The 22,307-nt window shown below is 34.3% G+C and overlaps 1 protein-coding gene across 1 annotated transcript in view; it reads left to right on the forward strand.

Moving 5' to 3' along the window:
* Nucleotides 1-20,467, forward strand: part of LOC150079425 (uncharacterized) — a 227,770-nt gene extending 207,303 nt beyond the window's left edge. Inside the window, exons 26-28 of the mRNA XM_090383066.1 lie at nucleotides 1,331-1,534; nucleotides 16,147-16,248; nucleotides 20,387-20,467. Coding sequence (XP_090239192.1) covers nucleotides 1,331-1,534; nucleotides 16,147-16,248; nucleotides 20,387-20,467 — 387 coding nt within the window. The remainder of the gene's footprint in view (nucleotides 1-1,330; nucleotides 1,535-16,146; nucleotides 16,249-20,386) is intronic.
* Nucleotides 20,468-22,307: the final 1,840 nt, after the last annotated feature.

A 22,307-nucleotide genomic window follows, 5' to 3' on the forward strand; every position in this document is an offset into this window, starting at 1 on the left:
TAGCTGGACAGATATTTGGAACGAATGGAAGGGTGAAATGGGAGCGTTTTTTTTTTTTTTTGGCTGATACTGCATAAGCTTGCTTTCTTGCATCATATGTCTCTACTAATGCTAATGTTCTCAAAAGTTAGTTTTTTATAAATTGTTCTGGATTTTATGTTTTAAAATTCATTTTGTCCCCAGTTGTGGCTGTCAGCATCTGGTCTGTTCTAATGTAGAACAACAGTGACTAACAGGCAAATTAAAATATAGTGATTTTGATTTGCCTGAATTTTACAATTGAGAAATTAAAATTAAACTGTTAAATGTTGATCTGATATGATCTTTGAAAGGCATCATGTGATACAAATAAATACAGAACAAAGTAGCACTCTCTTCTATGAAATGATTTCTGTTTGTAACTATGAATATGAGATATTAGAATATTATGAATAAATTGTGCATATTTTATGATTGGTTTGCATATTTCATGAGATCAAAACTCAGTTTTTTCAAAATACTGCAACTCTCACGAGTCTAACTTGACCATGATGGGGGGGGAGAAAGTCTAAGAGTTTCTTCTGTCTATACAAGATTCAAACTCAGACCTTTCCACAGTTGAAACTTACCATGAAGCGACGAGGGCCTTAAAGGTAAGTTGCAACAGATATATATTACTTACAGCAGTAATGAAAGTTTAAATCATATGTTTGCAAGCACAAATTGTGACCTCCTGTGTGATAAGAAATAAATTAAAATAAAATTTCACAAATCTCAATCTATGGCAAATAAAAGAGACTGAACATTTAATATAAATGTTTATTATCTTCTGCTCCATCATAGTTATGATGGTGAAATAACAATTGGCTCTTTGATACATGCTATAAATAGATTGTTTATACTTGTGAACAGTGTCTATACATTTCCCTGAGAAAATAAGACTGATTCTCTGTCACCCAAATAAGCATTGCTTAAAGAAATTTATGGAAATAAAGTTAAATTTGTATCATTGTTTTCATGGGCACCTCCGTAGCCACGTTGGAAGGAGCACACGCTTCTTGATTAGACCGGGGTTCGAGCCCGTCACCACCAAATACGGAGGATGCGAAAAGGTCAGGAAATGACCACTGCATATTCCCGGAGCAATATGGCCTTAGTGGCTAATGCTCCTAAAAACCAAATAACAACAACATTGTTTTCAGTAAGATCAGTGGCTGCTTCAGTGATCCGCAAAAGCAAATCACTTTGAAAAGAATCTTTTTTTTTTTGTTTTTTTTTTTTTTTTTTGTTTTTGTTTCTGCTGCACGTATCTATATATTTTGGAATTTACTGATTCTGTTTTTATTTACAGAAAACAAGAGAAGAGTTGCATACATTTATAAGGCATAACTATTTAGAAGGTGTATCAGAACTTTCCCAGAAGGATTCCTCTCTAGTTACAGCCAAGAATACAAAAGGAAGATGTTCTCTGCACATTGCAGTCTTGTTTCAAAATCTTGACTTAATCAAGGCTTTGATTGCTGCAAATACGTCTTCTGTGCATGTAACTGATAATGTAAGTATATCACCAATAATAATAAATAAAGAAAAGAAAAAAAATTTTTCACAATTGGTGAAATTTTTTTTTTTAATAGAACTAAAAAAGTCTAGCCTAATTATACAATATTGCAAAGTATGTAACATCCAATGCTGTACATTTTACAATACTGTTTTTCTCACTGATGCAGTAATCAGTATATACAGTAATTCAGTATTGTGTGTAAAATTTATCATCAATAAATTTTGTGAATGAACATTATTATATTAATACTACATTATACAATAATACTTAAGATATTTTAGTTTAATTTAACCCGTAATGGCCCCCCCTCTGTTTTGTAACACTGCAAGTCCACTTGGGTCAATTTTACCATAGTGAAATTAAATAATTAATTTTATAATTTATATTCTGTGTACAAAGTTAAAACTTGCAGATGAGAAGAGAACTGTTTTCTTTAATTTTCAAATTTCAGAAATCTCCATTAATTATTTTGCAGTCAGCAAAAGTGCATGATCAAGTATGCAAATTTAAGCCTTTGCTAATTATGCTCAATAAGAATAAGCAGGTGTTGCCCATGCTAATTGAAATGCAATATGATAGGGTTATCAAGGACACTACTGACACTATGCTGTTGCAACAGGATCTGGAAAGGTTGAGCAGATGGGCTGAGAGGTGGGAAATGAAGTTTAACATTGACAAATGTAAAGTACTACATATGGGAAACAGCAACCCCAGAGCAGTGTATCAACTTTGTGGTACTACACTGACAGTGGTAGAGAATGAAAGGGACCTGGGGATGGTTGTGCAAGCAGATATGAAGTTCTCTGAGCAGTGCAGATGGGCTGTAGGAGTAGCTCATGGTGTATTGTCAATGATATATATGAATTTTTCTAGCAGGGATAAGGAGGTGATTATTCCCTTGTATAAGGCAATGGTGAGGCCACACCTTGAGTACTGTATACAGGCCTGGAGGCCTCATTTCAAGAAGGATGTAGAGCTGCTGGAACGAGTCTGTACAGAGAAGGGCAACAAGATTAGTGAATGGAACAAAGGGGTGCTCTTACGAAGAAAGGCTTAAGTTTTGCAAATTACAGCGTCTGGAGACTAGGCACCAGCGAGGTGATCTGATAGAGGTGTATAAAGCCTTGGATGGTTTGAGCATGCTCAATGCTGATGGGATTCTTCCTCTTGCTCAGAATAATCACCTGAGAGGGCATAAATTCAAATTGAGGAAAGACAGATGTAGATAGACGTGCGGAAATTTGCCTTTAGCCAGCGGGTGGTTGGTTGGTGGAACAGACTTCCATCCCTTGTCGTGGAAGTTGATAGCCTAAATAAGTTTAAGGCTCAGCTGGACAGGTATTTCGAATGAACAGAGGGGTGAAGTGGAAGTGGTTATTTTTTATTTATTTTATTTAATTTAATTTTTTTTTTTTTTTTTTTTTGGCTGATGCTGCATAAGCTTGCTTTCTTGCATCAAATGCCTCTACTAATGCTAATGCTAATTTGCTTGAATTTCCCACGTGTGACTGCACCATGTGTGCAATTTTGAGTGATAGTGCACTACAGATCACCAGTGTGCGGATATACAGAAAAAAAATGCATCATGCAACTGTTTTTTGCCATAAGAAACATAACGAAAAATAGTGCAATGAATTGTTTTTAAAAAACAAAATGACCATACTTCCTTTCTTTGATGTGTATTGTATCTACAAACAGAAATTTGAGGAAATTCTTCTATTGGAAGCCATATTTAAAACTAAAAATTGATAACACGACATTGAGCATTTGATAAAAAAAAAAAAAAAAAAGGAAAAAAGTTCACGTTATTGTAAGTGTTTTTGAGAAACAACATCCATACAGCACGTTTTCTGGATGTATGTTTGACCTTCTGATGGAATTTCAAGAAAATATTTCACTAGTTTTGGTGTGACTCCTAGACTCCTGTTTCATGAGTTTTATTCCTTGAGAAAGATTATATTCCAGTTTGCTATTGCTTCTGTGTTATTATAATTGTGATAAACAATATTGGTACAGCATGTGGTCACCTCAGAGCATAAATAGAAGATTTATTATTTTTTTTTATTTGTTTATATTATTTCAGCAGCGGAGCTTCTTCAATGTATTTTTCTTTTCTTCACAGCAGTTTTGGTTTCACCTAGGTTTCTGTTTCACGAGTTTTATTCCTTCAAAAACAAAAAATTTGTACTTTGGGTTGCTGTTGCTTCTGCATTATTGAATGCAGAAGCAATAGCAACCCAATAGCAAGCAATTATGAACAATATCAGTAGAGCGTTTTCTGGCAAGTGTGGTGGCTCCGGAGTATAAATAGAAAAATTATTTATTTCTTTATTTATATTATTTCAGCAGCAGAGTTTCTTTGATGTTTTTTTTTTTTTTTTTTTATTCACGGCAGATTTGGTTGATGCAAATTTATGCTTCATGAGCATCATCCTGTGGGAATGTTCAGTGCAAGTTTGCATTGGTTCTTTTCCCCGCAATGGATCCAGACTTCTTGCTTCTGCACAATGCAAGAACTTTACATTGGTATATGACAACCATCAGGTTATAATTTCATACTCCACAATGGATAGGGAGCTTCTAATTGGAAAGCGACTTTTATGAAGAACTTGAACATCACAGCAGCACTGAAACTGAAGGAGATGACAAAAGTGAGGGAAATGAGTTGGAAGATGTTTATATCAGGAGGGATAAAAACACTGTGTGAGTGTGAGTAAAGTTGCCCCTTGTCCAAAAATTTAAACATCTCAAAATAACATTATCACACACACTTACCAGGTGTGACGGCTGCAAGCAAGAATGCAAAATCACCAGTTGATTGTTTTTTTATTGTTTTTCGACATAAACCATTTAGTGATACATACTAATGTGTAAATTAGTATTAGTAGAGGCATATGATGCAAGAAAGCAAGCAAGGTTTGTGGTGCTTATACAGCATCAGCAAAAAAAAAAAAAAAAAAAAAATCTCCCCATTTCACCCATCCATTCATTCCCTCCAAAAGTTTGTCCAATTCTTCCTTGAATTTATTTAAGCTATCAACTTCCATAACAACAGATGGAAGTTTGTTCCAGCAATCAACTACCTGCTGGCTAAAGGCAAATTTCCACACATCTATTCTACAATAGTCTTTTTGTAATCTCAGCAAAAGGAAGAATCTCATCAGCACTGAGCTTACTCAAACCATTCAAGGCCTTGTAGACCTCAACCAGATCACCTTGCAGGTGCCTAGTCTCCAGATGCTGCAATTTGAAAAGCTTTCCTTGGTAAGAGCACCCCTTTGTTCCCCTACTCCACAAGACTTGTGATAACACATACACAGATTACACATATAGCATCTAATTTTTGCAGGGGAAAAGGATGTTAGAAGAACAGATGAGGATGAAATGAATTCTTTTATTGGTTTATTAATCCTTTCAGGAATGTGTCGCACAGGGCAGAAAAACGTGAAAGGTTTGTGGTGTAAAGATGGACTTAGTTCTGAGATGTTTTCTATGACCATGGCCCTGAAGAGGTACTTATTTCTTCTTTGGTCCATATGGCTAGACTGCATCCATGATAGAAGCATTAAAAAAGAAACAGACCAACTTACAGCATTCCATTTTTTTGGACAGATGCTAGAGATATTCAGTTTCTAAATATGTAGATAAGCAGTTAGTGGCATTCGTGGGTAGATACTCATTCTGTCAATACATATCAAGTAAGCCATAAAAATATGGACCAAAGATTTTTATGTTATATGATGCAAGGATGTTATATGGTGCATGGAAGTTTGTGGGTAAACAACCTCCTGGGCCATATGCCTTTTCAAATGCACCCCTCAATGTGTTGATGCAGTTTGTTTGCCCAATCAAAGGAACCAGCCATAATTTGATCACAGATGGTTGGTTCTGCATTGTGCCTCTGACTTTGAAATTATGAGAAAGAAATATTACTCTGGCTGGCACACTTCAGAAATATAAATGTGAGCTACCAGCTGAACTGTTCAATGTGAAGGGATGCAAGCTAAACTAGTGTTTGTTTGTGTTCAAAGATCTGGCCACAACTGTGTGGTATGTGTCAAAAAAAACCCAAAAATGTGCTCCTAATAGCAACCATGCACTATGACAATGTGATAGATCCTGATAGTGGCAAAAACAAAAAGCCAGAAATTATTACATTTTACAATATGATGAAGGTTGGGGGTAGATGTCTTGGATGAAACGTGCGGAATGTATTCTACTTCTCGGAGAAGCAAAATGTAGCCAACGGTACTTTTCTTTAGGATTTTAGACATTGCTGGGATCAATGCATTAAACATTTTCTGTAGCAGTAATCCAGAAGTGATACTCTCTCGAACAGAGTTTGGAAAAAAAATTTTTGTGAAGCCACAGCTCTGTAAAAGAGTGGCCATGGTAACTCTTTCAAAATCACTTTGTGTGAAAGCTGCAAAACTAGGTTGTGTTCCTCCTGAAGAAATTCCAGGGCCCTCTGAGCAGTGTCTAACTAAGCAAGGAAGATCTTCTTGGTGCCCTTAGAAGATAAACTGAAAAACAATGCAATTCTGCAGAGGGTGTTTTCAGCTGATTTGTAAGGAGCACACACTGCCTCTCTGTGAAAGATGTGCTAAGAAGAAAACTAAAGAAAATGTTGGAAGTAGTGGTAGTGCTGAATAAAAGAGCATACTAATCTAATAGGTTTTTTTATTCAGCTATACTGTTTTATATTAGCATATATAAACTATGCTGTGTGTGTGTGTGTGTGTGTGTGTGTGTGTGTGTGTGTGTGTGTGTGTGTGTGTGTGTGTGTGTGTGTGTGTGTGGTTTGTAAAATATAGATAAATAGTCTGGGAAAATGGAAATGAAAAGTACACACAAGGTGCCTGAACTAAGAGAAGTTTAAGGGATAGTCGAAAATGGAAGTGAAGTAGTGGTTAAACAGGTGAAAGAATTTTAAAAACCTAGTACAAAAATGAACTGGGACTGAGAAAGAAAAAAATAATAATAACAAATAAATACATAACACTATATTCAGATATGGGAGGGCAATTTTAGCAAGAGGTCGAATCAGGGGATGGCAAATATGCAAAATCTGAATATAGTAGATGAAAACTGCATTTCCAAACTTTTCTATAGTATTAGAAAAAGGGGTGAGCAAATTCAAACATTCTCTACATTTTAATTGGTTTATTATTCATACTGTTTGCAGCCTTTATCATAATATTAATAGACAAGGTAGTCCCTACGCAGTGTAAAAATAAAGTTAATCATGTAAATTAAAATAAATACAAATTTACAAAAGTGTAAAGTGAAATATAATACAAATGTGATGTGTGGAAGGGGTGAAAGTTTGTTAAGTTAATGCAGTAGAAAATTAAAATTCAGAGAAATTTGAACGAAAAAGTTTAGACAAGCCAATGGTATAAGGAATGGTAAAATTCTTGGGGTAAGGGAAGGGAGGAAAAGATGGTCAAAAGAAGGTGAAAATAGCGATAGGATTGAGGATAGACAGAGTGTTTGTATCACCCTTGTATTACACTAATAGTGCTACGAATGGGAAAAAATAGCAAAAGACAGTACAGTTGGTCGTTGACTTACGACCGACTTCTGTTCTGACTGACAGGTCATAAGTCGATGTGGTCGTATGTCAGCCATATATTTATTAACAGTATTTTTTAACCTTACTAATCTTTTTATCATCTTTATAATTTATTTTTATCATCTTTATAATTTATTTTTATCATCTTTTATTTTTCATTTTAAATACAGTAATGTTTTATCTTTTAATTAGCGATACTGTACATACCTTCGTTTCTACGCCTAAGCTATCTCTCTCTCTATGAGGTTAAATTCAAACATTCTCTACATTTTAATTGGTTTATTATTCATACTGTTTTATAAAAGAACAAAACTACAATCTATAATTATATTGTACATAATGTAAAAAATAATACTGTACATAATGTACTGTAAACACAAAAATACAATCTAAAATTAATATAAAAATTAATACAAATGAAATTTACAAAATCTGTTTTTAATCTTTGCTTGTGCTGAGTTGTGAATCGTCAGGGTCATGTTCTTGGGTTGAGGTAGGAGATGTTTTCTCGATGAGGAACATGCTGAGCTTTGTTTGAACAGTTTGTTTTTTTTTTTCTTCATATATCTCACGATAGCAACGCACAGCATCTTGAATGATACGTTCAACCTTTGTAAATCGTTTGACATTCGGGTCTATTGCTTCAAAACTGGCGAGAGCTTTATTCAGTTGCGAAAAAGAATCTGATAAAACCTTTGCAGTGAATTTATTTTCTGGCTCTTCTTCTTCTTTCTCTTCTTCCTCTCTCGCTTTTTCTTGTGCCACTCTCTGTGCTTCCAATTCAATCAACTCTTCATTCGAAAGTTCTTTTGTCTCACAATCTAGCAACTCCTCTACATCTTCTATTTCACATTCTAACTTAAGATTTTTTGCAAGTTAAGCTATTTTTTCTGTAATCACTTCCAGCTCCTCTCCTTTTTCAGATCCTTCAAATGTAGTATTCGCATAACATTTTAGACACTTTTTCCAAATTCCCGACATACAATTCTTTGTTACACATTCCCATGCAGTCGAAATATTCTTGATACACTGAAGAATGTTGTGCTGCTTCCAAAAGTCTCGGAAAGATAAATCAGCATCAGAATCTGTCACTTCGATGGCTTGTGTGAATTTCGTTCTGAGATAGTGAGCCTTGAATGCTGAAATAGCACCCTGATCCAAGGGTTTGATAAGAACGGTTGTGTTAGGTGGCATAAAAACCACTCTTAACATCTTGATGAAGGTCATCCAGATGAGGGGAGTGGCCAGGGGCATTGTCCATAACCAATAAAATCTTGAACGGGATACCTTTCTTCGCATAATATTCACGAGCCTGGGGAATGAAGCAGTTCATGAACCAGTCTTTGAACAGTGCTTGAGTCATCCAAGCTTTAGGGTTTGAATGGTAGTAAATGGGCAGTGTGTGCTTGTTGATGTGCTTAAATTCATGAGGGTTTTCTGAATGATAAATGAGAAAAGGCTTCAGCTTAAAACCCGCGGCATTCCCACCAAGCAACAAAGTTAACCGATCCTTAAAAGCTTTGAATCCTAACATCCTTTTTGCTTCTTGGTGTACGTATGTACGATTAGGCATGCATTTCCTTGCAAGCCGGTTTCATCTACGTTGAATATTTGTTCCGGTAGACAACCTTCTTTGATTAAAGAGTCGAAACTATCAACAAATTTTTGGCTCCATCTTCATCTGCACTTCCTGCTTCTCCTGTGACACGTACATTATGCAAAGCAAATCTTTTTTTAAAACGCTTAAACCACCCAGTACTAGCCTGAAAATATTCTGCGTAATCGTCTCCGGCACGTGATTTTAAACTCTGAAACAAACTTCTAGCCTTCGCTTGCACTGTGTGAAGGCTCATGGGTGTATTTTTTTTGTATTAAATCTTCCATCCACATAAACAACAATTTCTCCATTTCATGGATGGGTCCCTGTCGTTGTTTGATTAAAATTGTAGACTTAATAGGTGCAGAACCTTTCACAACTTCCCGAATTCTTTCTTTGTCCTTAAGTATCGTCGATACCATGGAATGTGATAACTTCAAGTCACATGCTATCGTATTCACTTTCTTTCTGCCTTCATACTGCTGGATAACTTTCATTTTACACTCTAAATTAATAGTTTTCCTTGACTTCTTAGCTGGCGTATATGTAGATGAAGGCATTTTCCTTTTACTAAACATTTTATGTGTATTTCATTAGAATTTTAATTAAATACACCACATGCAACAGATGCTTGAAAGCGACTGAGTGTATGTGCCTGGTGGTGTCCTCAGACCTCCCGTCATCGATGTGCCTCCTCACCTGGGTTATGGGTGTCCTCAGTAGTGACTTCCTGATTTATTATTAATTTATTCATTTATTTATTATTTATTTATTTTTTGTGGTTGTAAGTGCAGCCAGTTGTAAGTCGACGACCAAGTGTATAAAGATAAAAAGTGTAGAAAAAGTCATTAAAAGTACTGAACTTACTGGGTGTGTAAGGCCCAACTTTAAAGAAAGGGTTCTGGTATAAGCAAGTGTTAGTAAAAATGGGTGTTAATACCACAGGCTGGTAGAGAGGAAAGGAAACCAAAACTAAAAGTGGGAGTTACCTGGAGTCATTAAGAACCCTCCCTAAGAATTTTACCATTGGCTTGTCTAAACTTTTTCGTTCAAATTTCTCTGAATTTTAATTTTCTACCATGTTAACTTAACAACCTTACACCTCTTCTGCACATGACATTTGTTTTATATTTCACTTTACACTTTTGTAAATTTGTATTTATTTTAATTTACATGATTAACTTTATTTTTACACTGTGTAGGGACTACCTTGTCTATTAATATTACGATAAAGGCTGCATATTTGCTCACCCCTTTTTCGAATACTATAGACAAGTTTGGAAACGCAGTGCCTGGTACATTGCCAGGAGTAGTCTCCTGATGAATTTCCTGACTGTGTATCATTTCTTCCTCTACTATATTCAGATTTTGCATATTTGCCATCCCCTGATTTGACCTCTTGGTAAAATTGCCCTGCCATATCTGAATATAGTGTTATTTATTTATTTATTTATTATTATTATTTTTTGCTTCCTCAGTCCCAGTTCATTTTTGTACTAGATTTTTCAAATTCTTTCCCCTGTTTAACCACTACTTCTTCCATTTTCGACTATCCTTTAAACTTCTCTTAGTTCAGGCACCTTGTATGCTTTTCATTTCCATTTTCCCAGACTATTTATTTTACAAACCACACATTATTTTATATCCTTCTGCTTTCTTTATTGCTGCACTGTGCATTTTGGAGCATTAGACATACTATAACTCTTGTTATTTTCATTTTTCTGCTTATTTTGCTTCTTAACAGTTGTATATTACTAATATATACAGCAATACCTTGCTTAGCACGGCTTCAAACAGCACGGGTTTCACTATAACACGGTTTTCAATTAAGTTTAAGTTTGTCATAGCCTAGGTACATATGCTGTGGTGCCAACTCTGTTGTCTACCATGCACATGTTTTTTTTTTTTTTTTTTTTTTTTTTGATTTGGTAGTTGTTGGCGCATCGGCTTCTGTGGCCATATTGCACCTCCCAAGGTTTTTGCAGTACTCTGATCCAAGCCCGAGGCGGGAATCGAACCCGCGACCTTTGGGTTGCCGGGCAGGTACTTTACCCACTCGGCTAGCCCGGTCGGCCCATGCACATGTGACAATAGCTCCCTTCAGGCAGTCAGCTGCAATGTGCAACAGTGTTGAGTATTCTTAATTCCATCCTGACAAGACGGCATGATAGTTTTTAAAACTTTTCATTTCAAAATTTATTTTTTACCCCTTTAAATATGATCGAAAATATATCTGCATCTTGGCTAGAAATCACTGCCAACAACATGCGTTCTGTTTGACAGAATGTTTTGCCATATTTGGTAAATGATTTCGCTGGTTTTGAATTGCAAGTTCAGATAACTGCCGAAGACATTGTGAAGGTTGGAATAGACTTGGGATTTGAAACGTTGGACACTGCCAATGTACGTGAGTGCATTGACTCACATGCAACTCTCCTTGAAATTGACGAGCAAACTGCATATGCAGAAGAGGAAAACAATTCTGAAGTGGATAACACTGAAGTGCCACCAAAACAATTTTCAATGAAAGAACTGGAGAAAGTTATTTGGGGGTTGACATGGCCTGTGAGGTGATTATGAATGGAGATCCAAATGTTGAATGTAGCATCAAGATACGGCAAATTTTACAAGATGGGATTCAATGCTAGAAAGACTTGTACGCTGAGAAAAAGAAGATGGCTTCACCGGACTTCATTATTGAAATACCTAAATAAACAACTGCTTTTTTAAAGCTTTTTTTTCTCATCTCTCATGATGTTACATCATGAGAGATGATGTTACCTTTTCATTAATAAAATTTTTGCAATATATTTTTTTTTAATTTCAAATCCTTTTAATTGGCTATCAGGTGCAAATTGTTTATAGATTTATTATGATTTGTTTATAGACTGTTTCTCTGGTATGCATTCAATTAAAACCCATTATAATTATACCTCAATCAGCACAGTTTCACATAACATGGAATAGTTTCGGTACCAATTATCAGTGCTATGTGAGGTATTGCTGTATATATATACACACTGTGTGTGTGTGTACACTCTGTAACCATATATATATATATATATATATATATATAGTTGAGATTTCTTTGCAATTATTTTGCGATTTCATTTTTTTATATGTCACTACTTCAACATTGTCAGCAGTTCACTTCTTAATAAGAAATATTTCAAGAAGTAAGATGCATATTCCTTGTAGTCACCGGATGTCATAACAAGGGTTTTTTTTTTTTTTTGACAGTGAACCAACACTGTAATATTTGACATAATGGTAGAACCAGTTATTATGAGGTCCCATTGTGATTATTTTCTTCAATAGGGCAAACAAGCTGATTCACCACATCAAGACATGTTTGAAAAGTTTTCAGGCTTTGTCTTCTTATATGAACACTCCATATTCAGTGTGTAATAAGTCATTAGATTTGCATAATGTAGTGTGAATTTCCTATTTTGCCATTTTACTGGTATGTATTTGAAAAAAAAGAATGTCTCTTGCTGAATGAAACATGAAACTAACTGTTTACCTTTGTGAACTATTTCAAAACTAAGTACTTTCTTTGGCATCTATCTAAAAACAAAAAAAAATTCTGTAAATGCTGCTAATCAGGCTATTTTTCCCCCTTTTGAGTCTGTTACTAACAGCACATTCTTATTCCACAAAATTTTCCAAGTTTTGACTTCCTATATGATACATCCCAAAAATAGTTTGTTTAAAAGTTAATTTGATCTTTATCTATTCTTCTGAAATCTGGTATGAATCACTATGTGGGTTACCATTACATTTTCAAAAGGACAATCGTATAGTGATTAGTGTCTTTGCTGCAGCCCTCATACCTAGTAGATTACTTATAATATTCTGGGCTGTGGATATTTTAGAGGCCAGCAGTTTTGCTTCATTTGGTGAGTTTATCCTTTCTGATATTCTCACCCTTTCAGTTTGTGTTGCTGTGATGTTAAAGTCTTCATAAGTCAGCTTCATCAACTGATGAAATGATGACAAATCTACAGTTCCAGATTCTATGAACTGTTGTAAGTCCATTAGAACTAAGGAACCACTCATATAATTGGTGGAAAGTGCATGGAACTGGCAAATTCTTGAAATGAACAGGTGCCTTAGTAATATGTGATTGCCTCTGGAATTGTACTATCAGATAGAAAGGGGAAGAAAAGTGTTTTTACGTTTACAAAGATACTGGTGTGAAACTTCCAATAAACAACTGAAATCAGAAGTGGTAAAAAGGGGGAAAAAACGTGATTTAGAATCATCTATTCCCAAGAGGTTGAATGGTGATGAGTGTTCTCAAGGATGGAGAAAGAGAAGAAATAAATGCAAATCCAGAATTTCCTAATTATAAAGACAAAAGAAGTGTTATGTGAAAAATGTACAGGCAGCCATCCATCGCCTCATTCACTATACCAGTTATTCTCCAAAAACTGTATATAATGTAAAAATGTATTTTCCTTGAACACTGTTACAATGCTTTTGATCATATTTATCATTTCACAAAAAAAGTACTAGTCAGCATAAAATGTTTTTTGCATGTAATTAGAATACATTTTCATTCATATCAATTCTTGCAAATTCAGTTGTAAAAATTATTATGAACAGAAATGTCAGTTATGCTTTGTTATGATTTTAGAACATTTAACATCATATTATAAAATTAAAAGTAATTATTTGAACTTCCTTCTGTTTTACTGTGTTAAAAATATGACATTAGCCAAAATTTACTGATTTTAATAGAAAATATCAATAAAAAGCAGACCTTGCAAAGTCTTCCCTTTTCAGTTAAAACTCAGTAAGAGGTGACAACCATCTGCAAGGGTGGTTGTCACCAACAAATAACTTTCACATGCAATATTGTAATTCAGTTGCACAGGAACAGAATACACTGCACACAAACCTTTCATGACAGGATTATTTATTTATAAATTACTTCAATATCATGTATATTATAATGTAATATATTATTTACTTATAAATAATTTATTCAGGGGATAACAACAGTGGTGATAGAAGAAAGTCAGAAATTTTGCAATCAAATGTGGAATAGATTCACAGTTTAGGGAAAGGAACCAGTTAGCAGAAGTAAGGTTAGTATTGGGATAGATAAATATAAGAAAGGACATCACTGCAAGGGAATGTATGCAATCCAGCAGTTAGCATAGGTGAAAGAAAGGAAGGTTAATTTTTCTGATTTGTGTGATAAATAAGAAAAGAATTCTTCCCTTGAAATTTTGTAATTACATCAAATGCATATCAAGGAAATATTTTGTAACAATGCAAATTTCAAAAACCAGTCCATTATTCATAGCATTATATGTATTGTTGCAAAATATTTCAGTATTTTGTAACAATACAAATTCCAGAAAACCATCCGCTATTCATAGCGATTGCTTTTTCCTTTTTTTTTTTCTTTTACACACAAGGTAAAATGATTGAAGTTTTTTCAATACCAGATTTCAAAGTTAATAACACAGCTATGAATAGAAATTTCATTAGAAGATAAAATATACATCCAGAAAATGTGCTGTACTGATATTGTTTCCTAAAATAATTGCAATAATGCAAACTTTTTTTTTTTCTTTTTTTTATCAAATGCACATTGTACTGTTATCAGTTTTACACCAGTTTTTTCTGTTTACAGTGTGGCTTCTAATAGATGAATTTCCTTGAATTTTTGTTTTTAGATGCAATACATATTGTACGAATGAAGTAAGGTATTTTTGATTTTGAAAACAATTCGTTGTTGCAATTCTTTTGGCTGTGTTTTCTTTGTTTCTTTCATTGCAATTCTTTCACACAACTGCAGAGTATTGCACAGCGACCACCTTTTCATGATGATGCCCAGCTGTGTAATGTGTAAACATCATTCACTATGATATGCAGAGCGGACAGAAAGTCAAACAAATCAGATAGCGCTTGTTATTAGCATAGGCAATGCGGGCTTGTTTTACTTGGGAATAATTAGAAAAAGCTTATGAATATGCATACTTTTCATACATTTTTGCTGTTTTCGGGACAATTAATAGAAATTCTGAAATTTGAAGTAGGGGAAATCAAAGAAAACAATTCTGGCAGTAACTATTGCAAGTTTCAGCTCTGTGGATAGAGTATAAATTATAAAATTTATTAGTTGTAATTAATTTGAACCAAGTTAAAAAAAAACCCAGGCACTTCTTACAGGATTAATAAAATGTTTTCAAAAAATTTATTCTTTTTAAAGCATGAAAAGAAAGGTTTAAGGTGCCAAAATATCAAGCATAGTACTTTAAGTGCTCATGATTTAAACTTATTTATAAATGCTATATTTAAACTTGCACATCATTGTGTTGTCTACCACACATCAATGAAAAATAAAAATAAAAAATCTCGAAAACAGTCTTTAGGGCCAATCCTTTCAAAAGTGTTATGAAGCTAATTGTGTTACCTGCCAGGAATTGTGTGCTGTAAGCAGCTATTTCATTGTATTATTGATTAAACCAGCTCTGTCAATAGACTAGAGTGCTTCTGGGTGTCTGTAAATGCCTCATGATTTGCAAAATCCCTTGGTTCTGATGAAAACACCTGCTTGAAAGAATTTCTTTCATCTTGAGAAAGGGATTAAGGTCACAGGAATAAATAAATTGGTTACTAGTGTGTCTCCAATTGCACCAGTCTAGAGATTCACATTTTGTCAAATATAATGAGTCAGTTAAAAAAAAAAAAAACTTCCTCTCTGTAGTACTGTTTCATTTATATCCTTGCAAGTTCAATGGTGCTACTTTTGCTTATTTTTCAAATGGTGAAGAATCCAATATAATGTGTTTTTGCACATCCTTTTAGGGTGTCATTAAATATGTGAAATACTGGTTTTGGCTCATCTTCATTGTTTAGTGCATTGTCTACCATAGGTATACTTCCAACAGAGAAGCAAAGAGTTGCATTTGTACTACTATTGCAGGTCAACAAGAAATATGGCAAAAGCTCTTCATCCATCAAGCAACAGTTAAAAATACAAAAAAAAAAAAAAAGCATTACTCTCTATATGCTTCGCTCCAGCACTATGTAGCATGACATTCTTAAATTTGATTTGCAGCTGCTTTTGATTTTGCAGTCCTTCAATTTGTTGGAGTACATTGTAGATAATTTTTAAAAGGTCTTCATGAGTTATTTCAGTGTGCTCTGATTACTCTACTTACTTTGGTTATGCACAGTAAGTAGGGTTGTCTAACATTTACAGTATGAAGTTTCTAATGATTAAATACTTACTTGGTACCATTAGCTGGATGAGGATGTAATGCAGCAAGATAATTTATGAAGTACTATATATGAAATTTTTGAAAATACTTTTTAAAAATGTGGCTATTAAACATTTTTTAAACATACAACACAAAAATTTAAAAAGAGGAATAAATTTTTGGTTGTTTTCTTAATTTGTTATTATATTCCTAGTTGGGTCGAACTCCTCTTCATTATGCGATGGCTATGGGTAATGTTGCTCAAATTGGAAAATTGTTAATCGACTCCGGAGCCTTGAGAACAGCTAGAGATGTTGTAAGTAGAAATACTTACTAATATAGACCATACTAGTTAAGTATCACCATATTTGACATCTTTGCATAATTCTAAGTTTAATTCATTAAAGAATATATCCACGAATAATCTGGAAACAAACTATATAAATACCTAGAGAAATCATTGTTTTGCGTGTTAAATATATATAAGCATATAGGCTTACTGCACAGCCCATTAATATCAACCATTTCTATAATTAAACATAGTGGTCTTTATGTGCATTGCATTATATTTGTAAAGGATAGTAATACCACCATCGCAATGTATGGTCAGTATGATTATTTTTTTTTAATTTTTAGGTATTTTTTTTAATAAATCAGCTGATTTTCTTAGATTAAAACCATGAAAATTGCAACTAAACACTCTTATGGAGGTAATATATACTGTATCATTGCAAAATAGAAATTTGTTAAAAGTATTTAGGCACCAGTTGTAGATGTATTAGTAAATGTATGAACCCACCTTTCATCTGAATGACAGTAGTGATCCTTTATGGAAGACTTTCAACCAGTTGACAATAGCAGCTAGCTGGAATTTGGCACAATTCCTCCTTCAGTGTAGTTGATATTACAGTAGTTGAAGATGAATTACATATCACAGCAGATGTACTGGTCTCAGAAGCATTCTGGTGGATTCAGATCAAGACTCTGCAATGGTTTGGTCAACTGTGGAATCTTGTTTTCCTCAAACTTGGTGCCTGCAAGTTTGATTTTACAGAATAGAGCATTATTTTGTTCTTGAGGTTCACAGACATTCTTTCGAGTATGACAAACTGGTCTTTGTTACCTGGAAGTCTAACACGCTGATGGAATTGATATTCAGGTGATACCTGAGTTGAGTGGAATGAATTTCGGTAAAGTGTGGCCATTCTTCAACACATCTGTAGGAGCAAAACACATCACACCATTTATACCTCATAATAAAAAAATACTGGATAATCATAACCCATACTGGAAGTAGTATTTGAACTTGCAACCATTATTTCTTAGGCAAGCACATTATCCACTAAACCAATACAACAGTACAGGTTAACATTTTGGTTTAATACTGGTGACTGTCATTCTGTCAGAATTATACGTACTATGTTATCTAATAAAAATAACAAATTACCCCTGAATACATAAGCTATATGCATAACCTTCAAAAAACTGGAATTTTTAAAAATCTGGCATGTGCTAGATACCAAACATGCTGGATGTATGAAGTTCTACTGTATATGATGGTATTGGGGGAGGGCCTGACATAGTCAAATGGTCAATGGAATGGGGGATATGTATTTAAGTTGACCGTGGCTCAAGCCTATCTCACTGCTAAATACTCTTTTCTTTATCTTATAATCCTCTGACCTTATGTGGCCATCCCTGAGTATAAACAGAATATTAATTTATTTGTTTGTATACTTACTTAGCACCATATTTATTTACTTAGAACAAGACATAAGAAGCAGTTCCCTCCCACACACTCTGATGCTTGTTCTTTTTATGAGCTTCATTATTTGGACAATACACATGGTAATAAGCATTCAATAGATATTCTCTAAATCTGAACTTGACTATCATACCAAAGCCTTTTGTAGCGCAATTCATTGCTTCTTAGAATCTCTTTTTCATTGTTCCAGCATCCATGAATATGGGAAACACACACCAGACAACATTTAGTGTTCTTTGATGTTATGTGTGATTTGTAATCTGCAGTTTTCCCATGAAAATCAAGTCCTCGAAATTCCCTGTAGGCAGTGCATGCACTAATTAGCCAGGTGGGCAGGAGTAGCAGTGCGTAGCACATGCTTCTGGATTAGACCGGGGTTAGAGCCCGGTCACCACCAAATACGGAGGATGCAGAAAGGTCATGGAATGACCACCGCATATCCCGGAGCAATATGGCATTAGTTGCTAATGCTCTTAAAAACCAAATAACAAACAGCATGCACTAATGGGCAGTCTCGTTGTTATGTGAAGTTTTGATATTAAGTTTTGTAGGAATGCCTTCAGGGATAATGTTACTTTGGGGTTGCCACTCCTTATCCATCTTATCCTACCAGATTGTGGCTTTGCATTATTTTCAGCATTCGAACTTTGGACAGTGTGGTTGACAGACAAACTAGTTTATTCTGCTGTAGTATGCACTGATAAATTACTGATTTGGCAACTTACAATCATACCTCTTTGGAACTCAATAAGTTCATTACTGTGGCTCATACTGGTGTTTTCTGCCTAATTTTGTACTTGTTCTTTATCTGTATATGCCTAACTTGGATCATTCGCTACTTTTGGCAGGTCTGAATACTCTTGAGAGGATAGTGTATCTGTTCTGTATAATATCCAACACAGAAAGTCACTATAAAAGAAAAGCACCTCTGAATTAAAAATATACAAGATTGTTAGTAACCTAAGAGGAATTTTAATAATCAATGGTTAGCACTATGAATAAGCTTGATAGTTATTTTTATCCAATCATTTTTCTGTTTTCTTTTATCTTGTACAGATCTATCTGACTCAATTTCTGAATAGCTGCAATTAAAGAGAAAATAAATAAACTGTCAGCTGTGATTAGCTAAACTGAAGTTTTGTGCAGCCATGAGCCACAAGATGGATACAATATAACAAAAATCACAAAAACTCTACCATCTTAACTGAAAGAAGCCAGATTAAGAAATTTAAACAGAGATTCGGTGATTCACAAACTCCATTCTGATGAACCAACTGCCAGTGAAGAGAGTATGGCATCCCTTTGAAATTCATTGTGGAAAAAGCCAGAAGGTCAACCTATTATTCTGAAGAAATTAACATTCCCTACCTCAGAAATCCTTGAGAATTTAAAAGTAAAGTTATGCTAACATCTCTACAAAATTTGGGTTCAAGATCTAAAGGACTGGAGCTAGAATTCTGGAGCTAGAATTCTAGGCAGAAGCACAAAGAATCAAAGATGATCTTAACTATTTGACAACAATTAACATTTCAGAAGCCTTTCATCTCAATGGAAAAGTTAAATTGCAAAAACTTTTGAATATGAGAAAATCATAAAACATAGGAGCCACCTCATCTCTCTGATGTAACTTGTACCATACACTAACAGTTAGTGTGTTTTCCCTTCAGTAAAATCAGATTACAGCATTGGAAAACTTCCAACACTGTAAACTGATCATAATCTGAAATATTTGGCTGAGAACAACGAACCACTATTGTTGAAACACCGTGTAGTTTTGGATGAAATATTCAAGAGCATTATTCTCCATAGATGATTATTATTTGACTAAACTGAATATGAAGTGAAACCTACAGGAACCCAAAATTGTACAGTAAGAATTAAAGTAACAATTACAGGGGCATAAAAATTGTACAATAGAAACTTTATGCAAGGAAATGCATAGACTCCACTTGAATTCAAATTTTAGGTTATTATTTCATAAAGTAGAGGATACAGATCCCACAACCTAGCAACAAAATTCTAAAGTTTGGTTTACTATTACATTTCTGGTTTTGTGGTGAATCCTATCTTCAAACCAAGAAGTGGGTTGATAATTCAGTAATTGTGCCACTCTGATTTTGTCAACATCCTGCAATAGCCCTGATGGATACTCTGATGCTGATGGTGAGTACTTTGTAGGACATTGAACTGAAACCAATTTTAATGCTCTCTCCCACTCTCTTTATAATAATTCTGTACATGAATAATATGAAATTGGAACTGCTAAATATATATATAAAAAAACTTCTGAATGTTATAAAACAAAAGCTTGTAGCTTTTGTTTATTTGTAAATATGATCTCTTTCATTTTCATATAGTGCATTAAGAAATGGAAGATGATATGAATAGCAATTTGAACTTATATTTTATATACTGTACTTCATAAAAACGAATGTTGGAAAAAATCATGCCTACAGCATGATTTTTTTCCAACATTAATTTTTGCTAAGAAATAACAGATTTCTTTACAAAATAGTAGAAATCTGTTAATTTTTTTTTAAACAAGATTTGAAATTGATGGCAAAGTATTGTAATTTAGAAGTCATGTGTTTATAAAATACCATTGCACTAAAAATTGCAAAGATAGTTTGCATTTTTACCAAAAATACAACTATAAAATTCTTGTTATATGAATACTTTTTCCTTTCAGAAAATGAGGACACCAAGTTACTTTTTCATATATCATCAAGAGATAGAAAGTATTTATGAAGATGAAACAAGTTTGGCTTGATCATGAAACCCAGTCTTTGATAAAGGTTACAGCTGAAATTTGGACATCCTCTAGCCTTCAGAGGATAGTTACACAAAGGAGAAAGCTCAATGGTCAAAACAGAGGGTCTGCAATCCATGGCCTGAAAGCCTCACAAGATCCACAGACTTTGTGCAACTTTTGCCCAATCATTAAAAAATAAAAAAGCTAAGCTGACACATGATTAGTTACTTATAGTTCTAACTTTCCTGAAAGAAGGAATTATTAACTTCAAATTTCAGAGAAATTAAGCTAACAATATACTTAAAAAAAAATAGAATTTCAACTTCGTCAAAAGGTGTTTTATTGGACTTCATGTATCTTTAAAAATTTGACTGTTTTCTATGGGGGGGGGTGTATTGATTTAGATTTCTACATTAAAGTTTAATTTTTATATTAAATTTTCTGATTTCAGCATTTAGATTAGTAACTAAGTATATTATTCAATTTTCTGTTTAAAGCTGCAACCCCAACCACACATTTGTCTTATGTGTGGTACTTGCCACACATTTGACCATTCGATATGGCCCACTAATGCAAAAAAAGGTTGGAGACCACTGATTTAAATATATGATATTGAAGAATTTACATATAGTAATAGAAGTTTGATTGTGCCTTCTGACAGCATGTATTATTTACTATCATCTGTATAAACTGATTATCTTGTTTATTTATTTACTGTCATAACTACTAATACTACTCCTTAAAATTACCTCTTACGACTTAGTAAGGTAAGTAAATCATGCGAAGCATTTAATGATTTGGTAAACCCACCGATTAAGATTTTAGGTTTTGTTTCTTTAATCGCCTGTTTAGAAATCAATACTGTATATTCTAAATTAAGATAAGGTAACATTATTTACATTGAAATAACATCACAAATTAGAATATTTAAAAAATAATTATGTAACTCTTTTCTAATTAGCATTAGTTATTAATAATAAACATTACAGAATAGTTTATGGCTAAAGCCCCAGGTTATGTAGGGAGTTAATTAGTGTACAAGTTAGTGCAATTGCATAATTTCTGTACGTAGCAGTAGTAGTAGTAGTAGTAGTGGCACTTGATGCAAGAAAGCAAGTGTAGGAGCTTATGCAGCATCAGCCAAAAAAAAAAAAAATCACACCATACCCTCCAATTGCCTGTCCAGTTCCTCCTTAAATTTATTTAACCTATCAACTTCCACAACGACAGATGGAAGTTTGTTCCAGCAATTAACCACCCACTGGCTAAAGGCAAATTTCCGCACATCTATTCTACATCTATCCTTTCTTAATTTGAACTTATGTCCCCGTAGGTTCGTATTCTGAACAAGTGGGACGATCCCATCAGAATTCAGCGTGCTCAACCCATTCAAGGCCTTATAGACCTCAATCAGATCACCGCGCAGGTGCCTAGTCTCCAGCCACTGCAATTTGCAGAACTTAAGCCTCTCTTGGTAAGAGGATCCCTTCATTCCCCTCACCAATCGTGTTGCTCTTCTCTGTACACGCTCAAGCAAATCTACATCCTTCCTAAAATGAGGCCTCCAGACCTGTACGCAGTACTCAAGGCGTGGCCTGACCATTGCCTTATACAGAGGGACAATCACCTCCTTTTCCCTGCTAGCAAAATTCCTATATATCATTGACAAAACCCCATGACCTGCCCTAGCAGCCTGTCTACATTGCTCAGAAAACTTCATATCTGACTGCACAATTACTCCCAGGTCTTTTTCATTTTCTACCACCTTAAGTGTAGTACCACACAGTTGGTACGTTTCTCTGGGGTTACTTCTACCCATATGCAGTACTTTGCATTTGTCAAGGTTAAACTTCAGTTG

This window comes from Mastigoproctus giganteus, chromosome 10 (genome assembly GCF_048544385.1).
Source record: "Mastigoproctus giganteus isolate SK-2022 chromosome 10, ASM4854438v1, whole genome shotgun sequence".
In the NCBI taxonomy this organism is placed as follows: Eukaryota; Metazoa; Arthropoda; class Arachnida; order Uropygi; family Thelyphonidae; genus Mastigoproctus; species Mastigoproctus giganteus.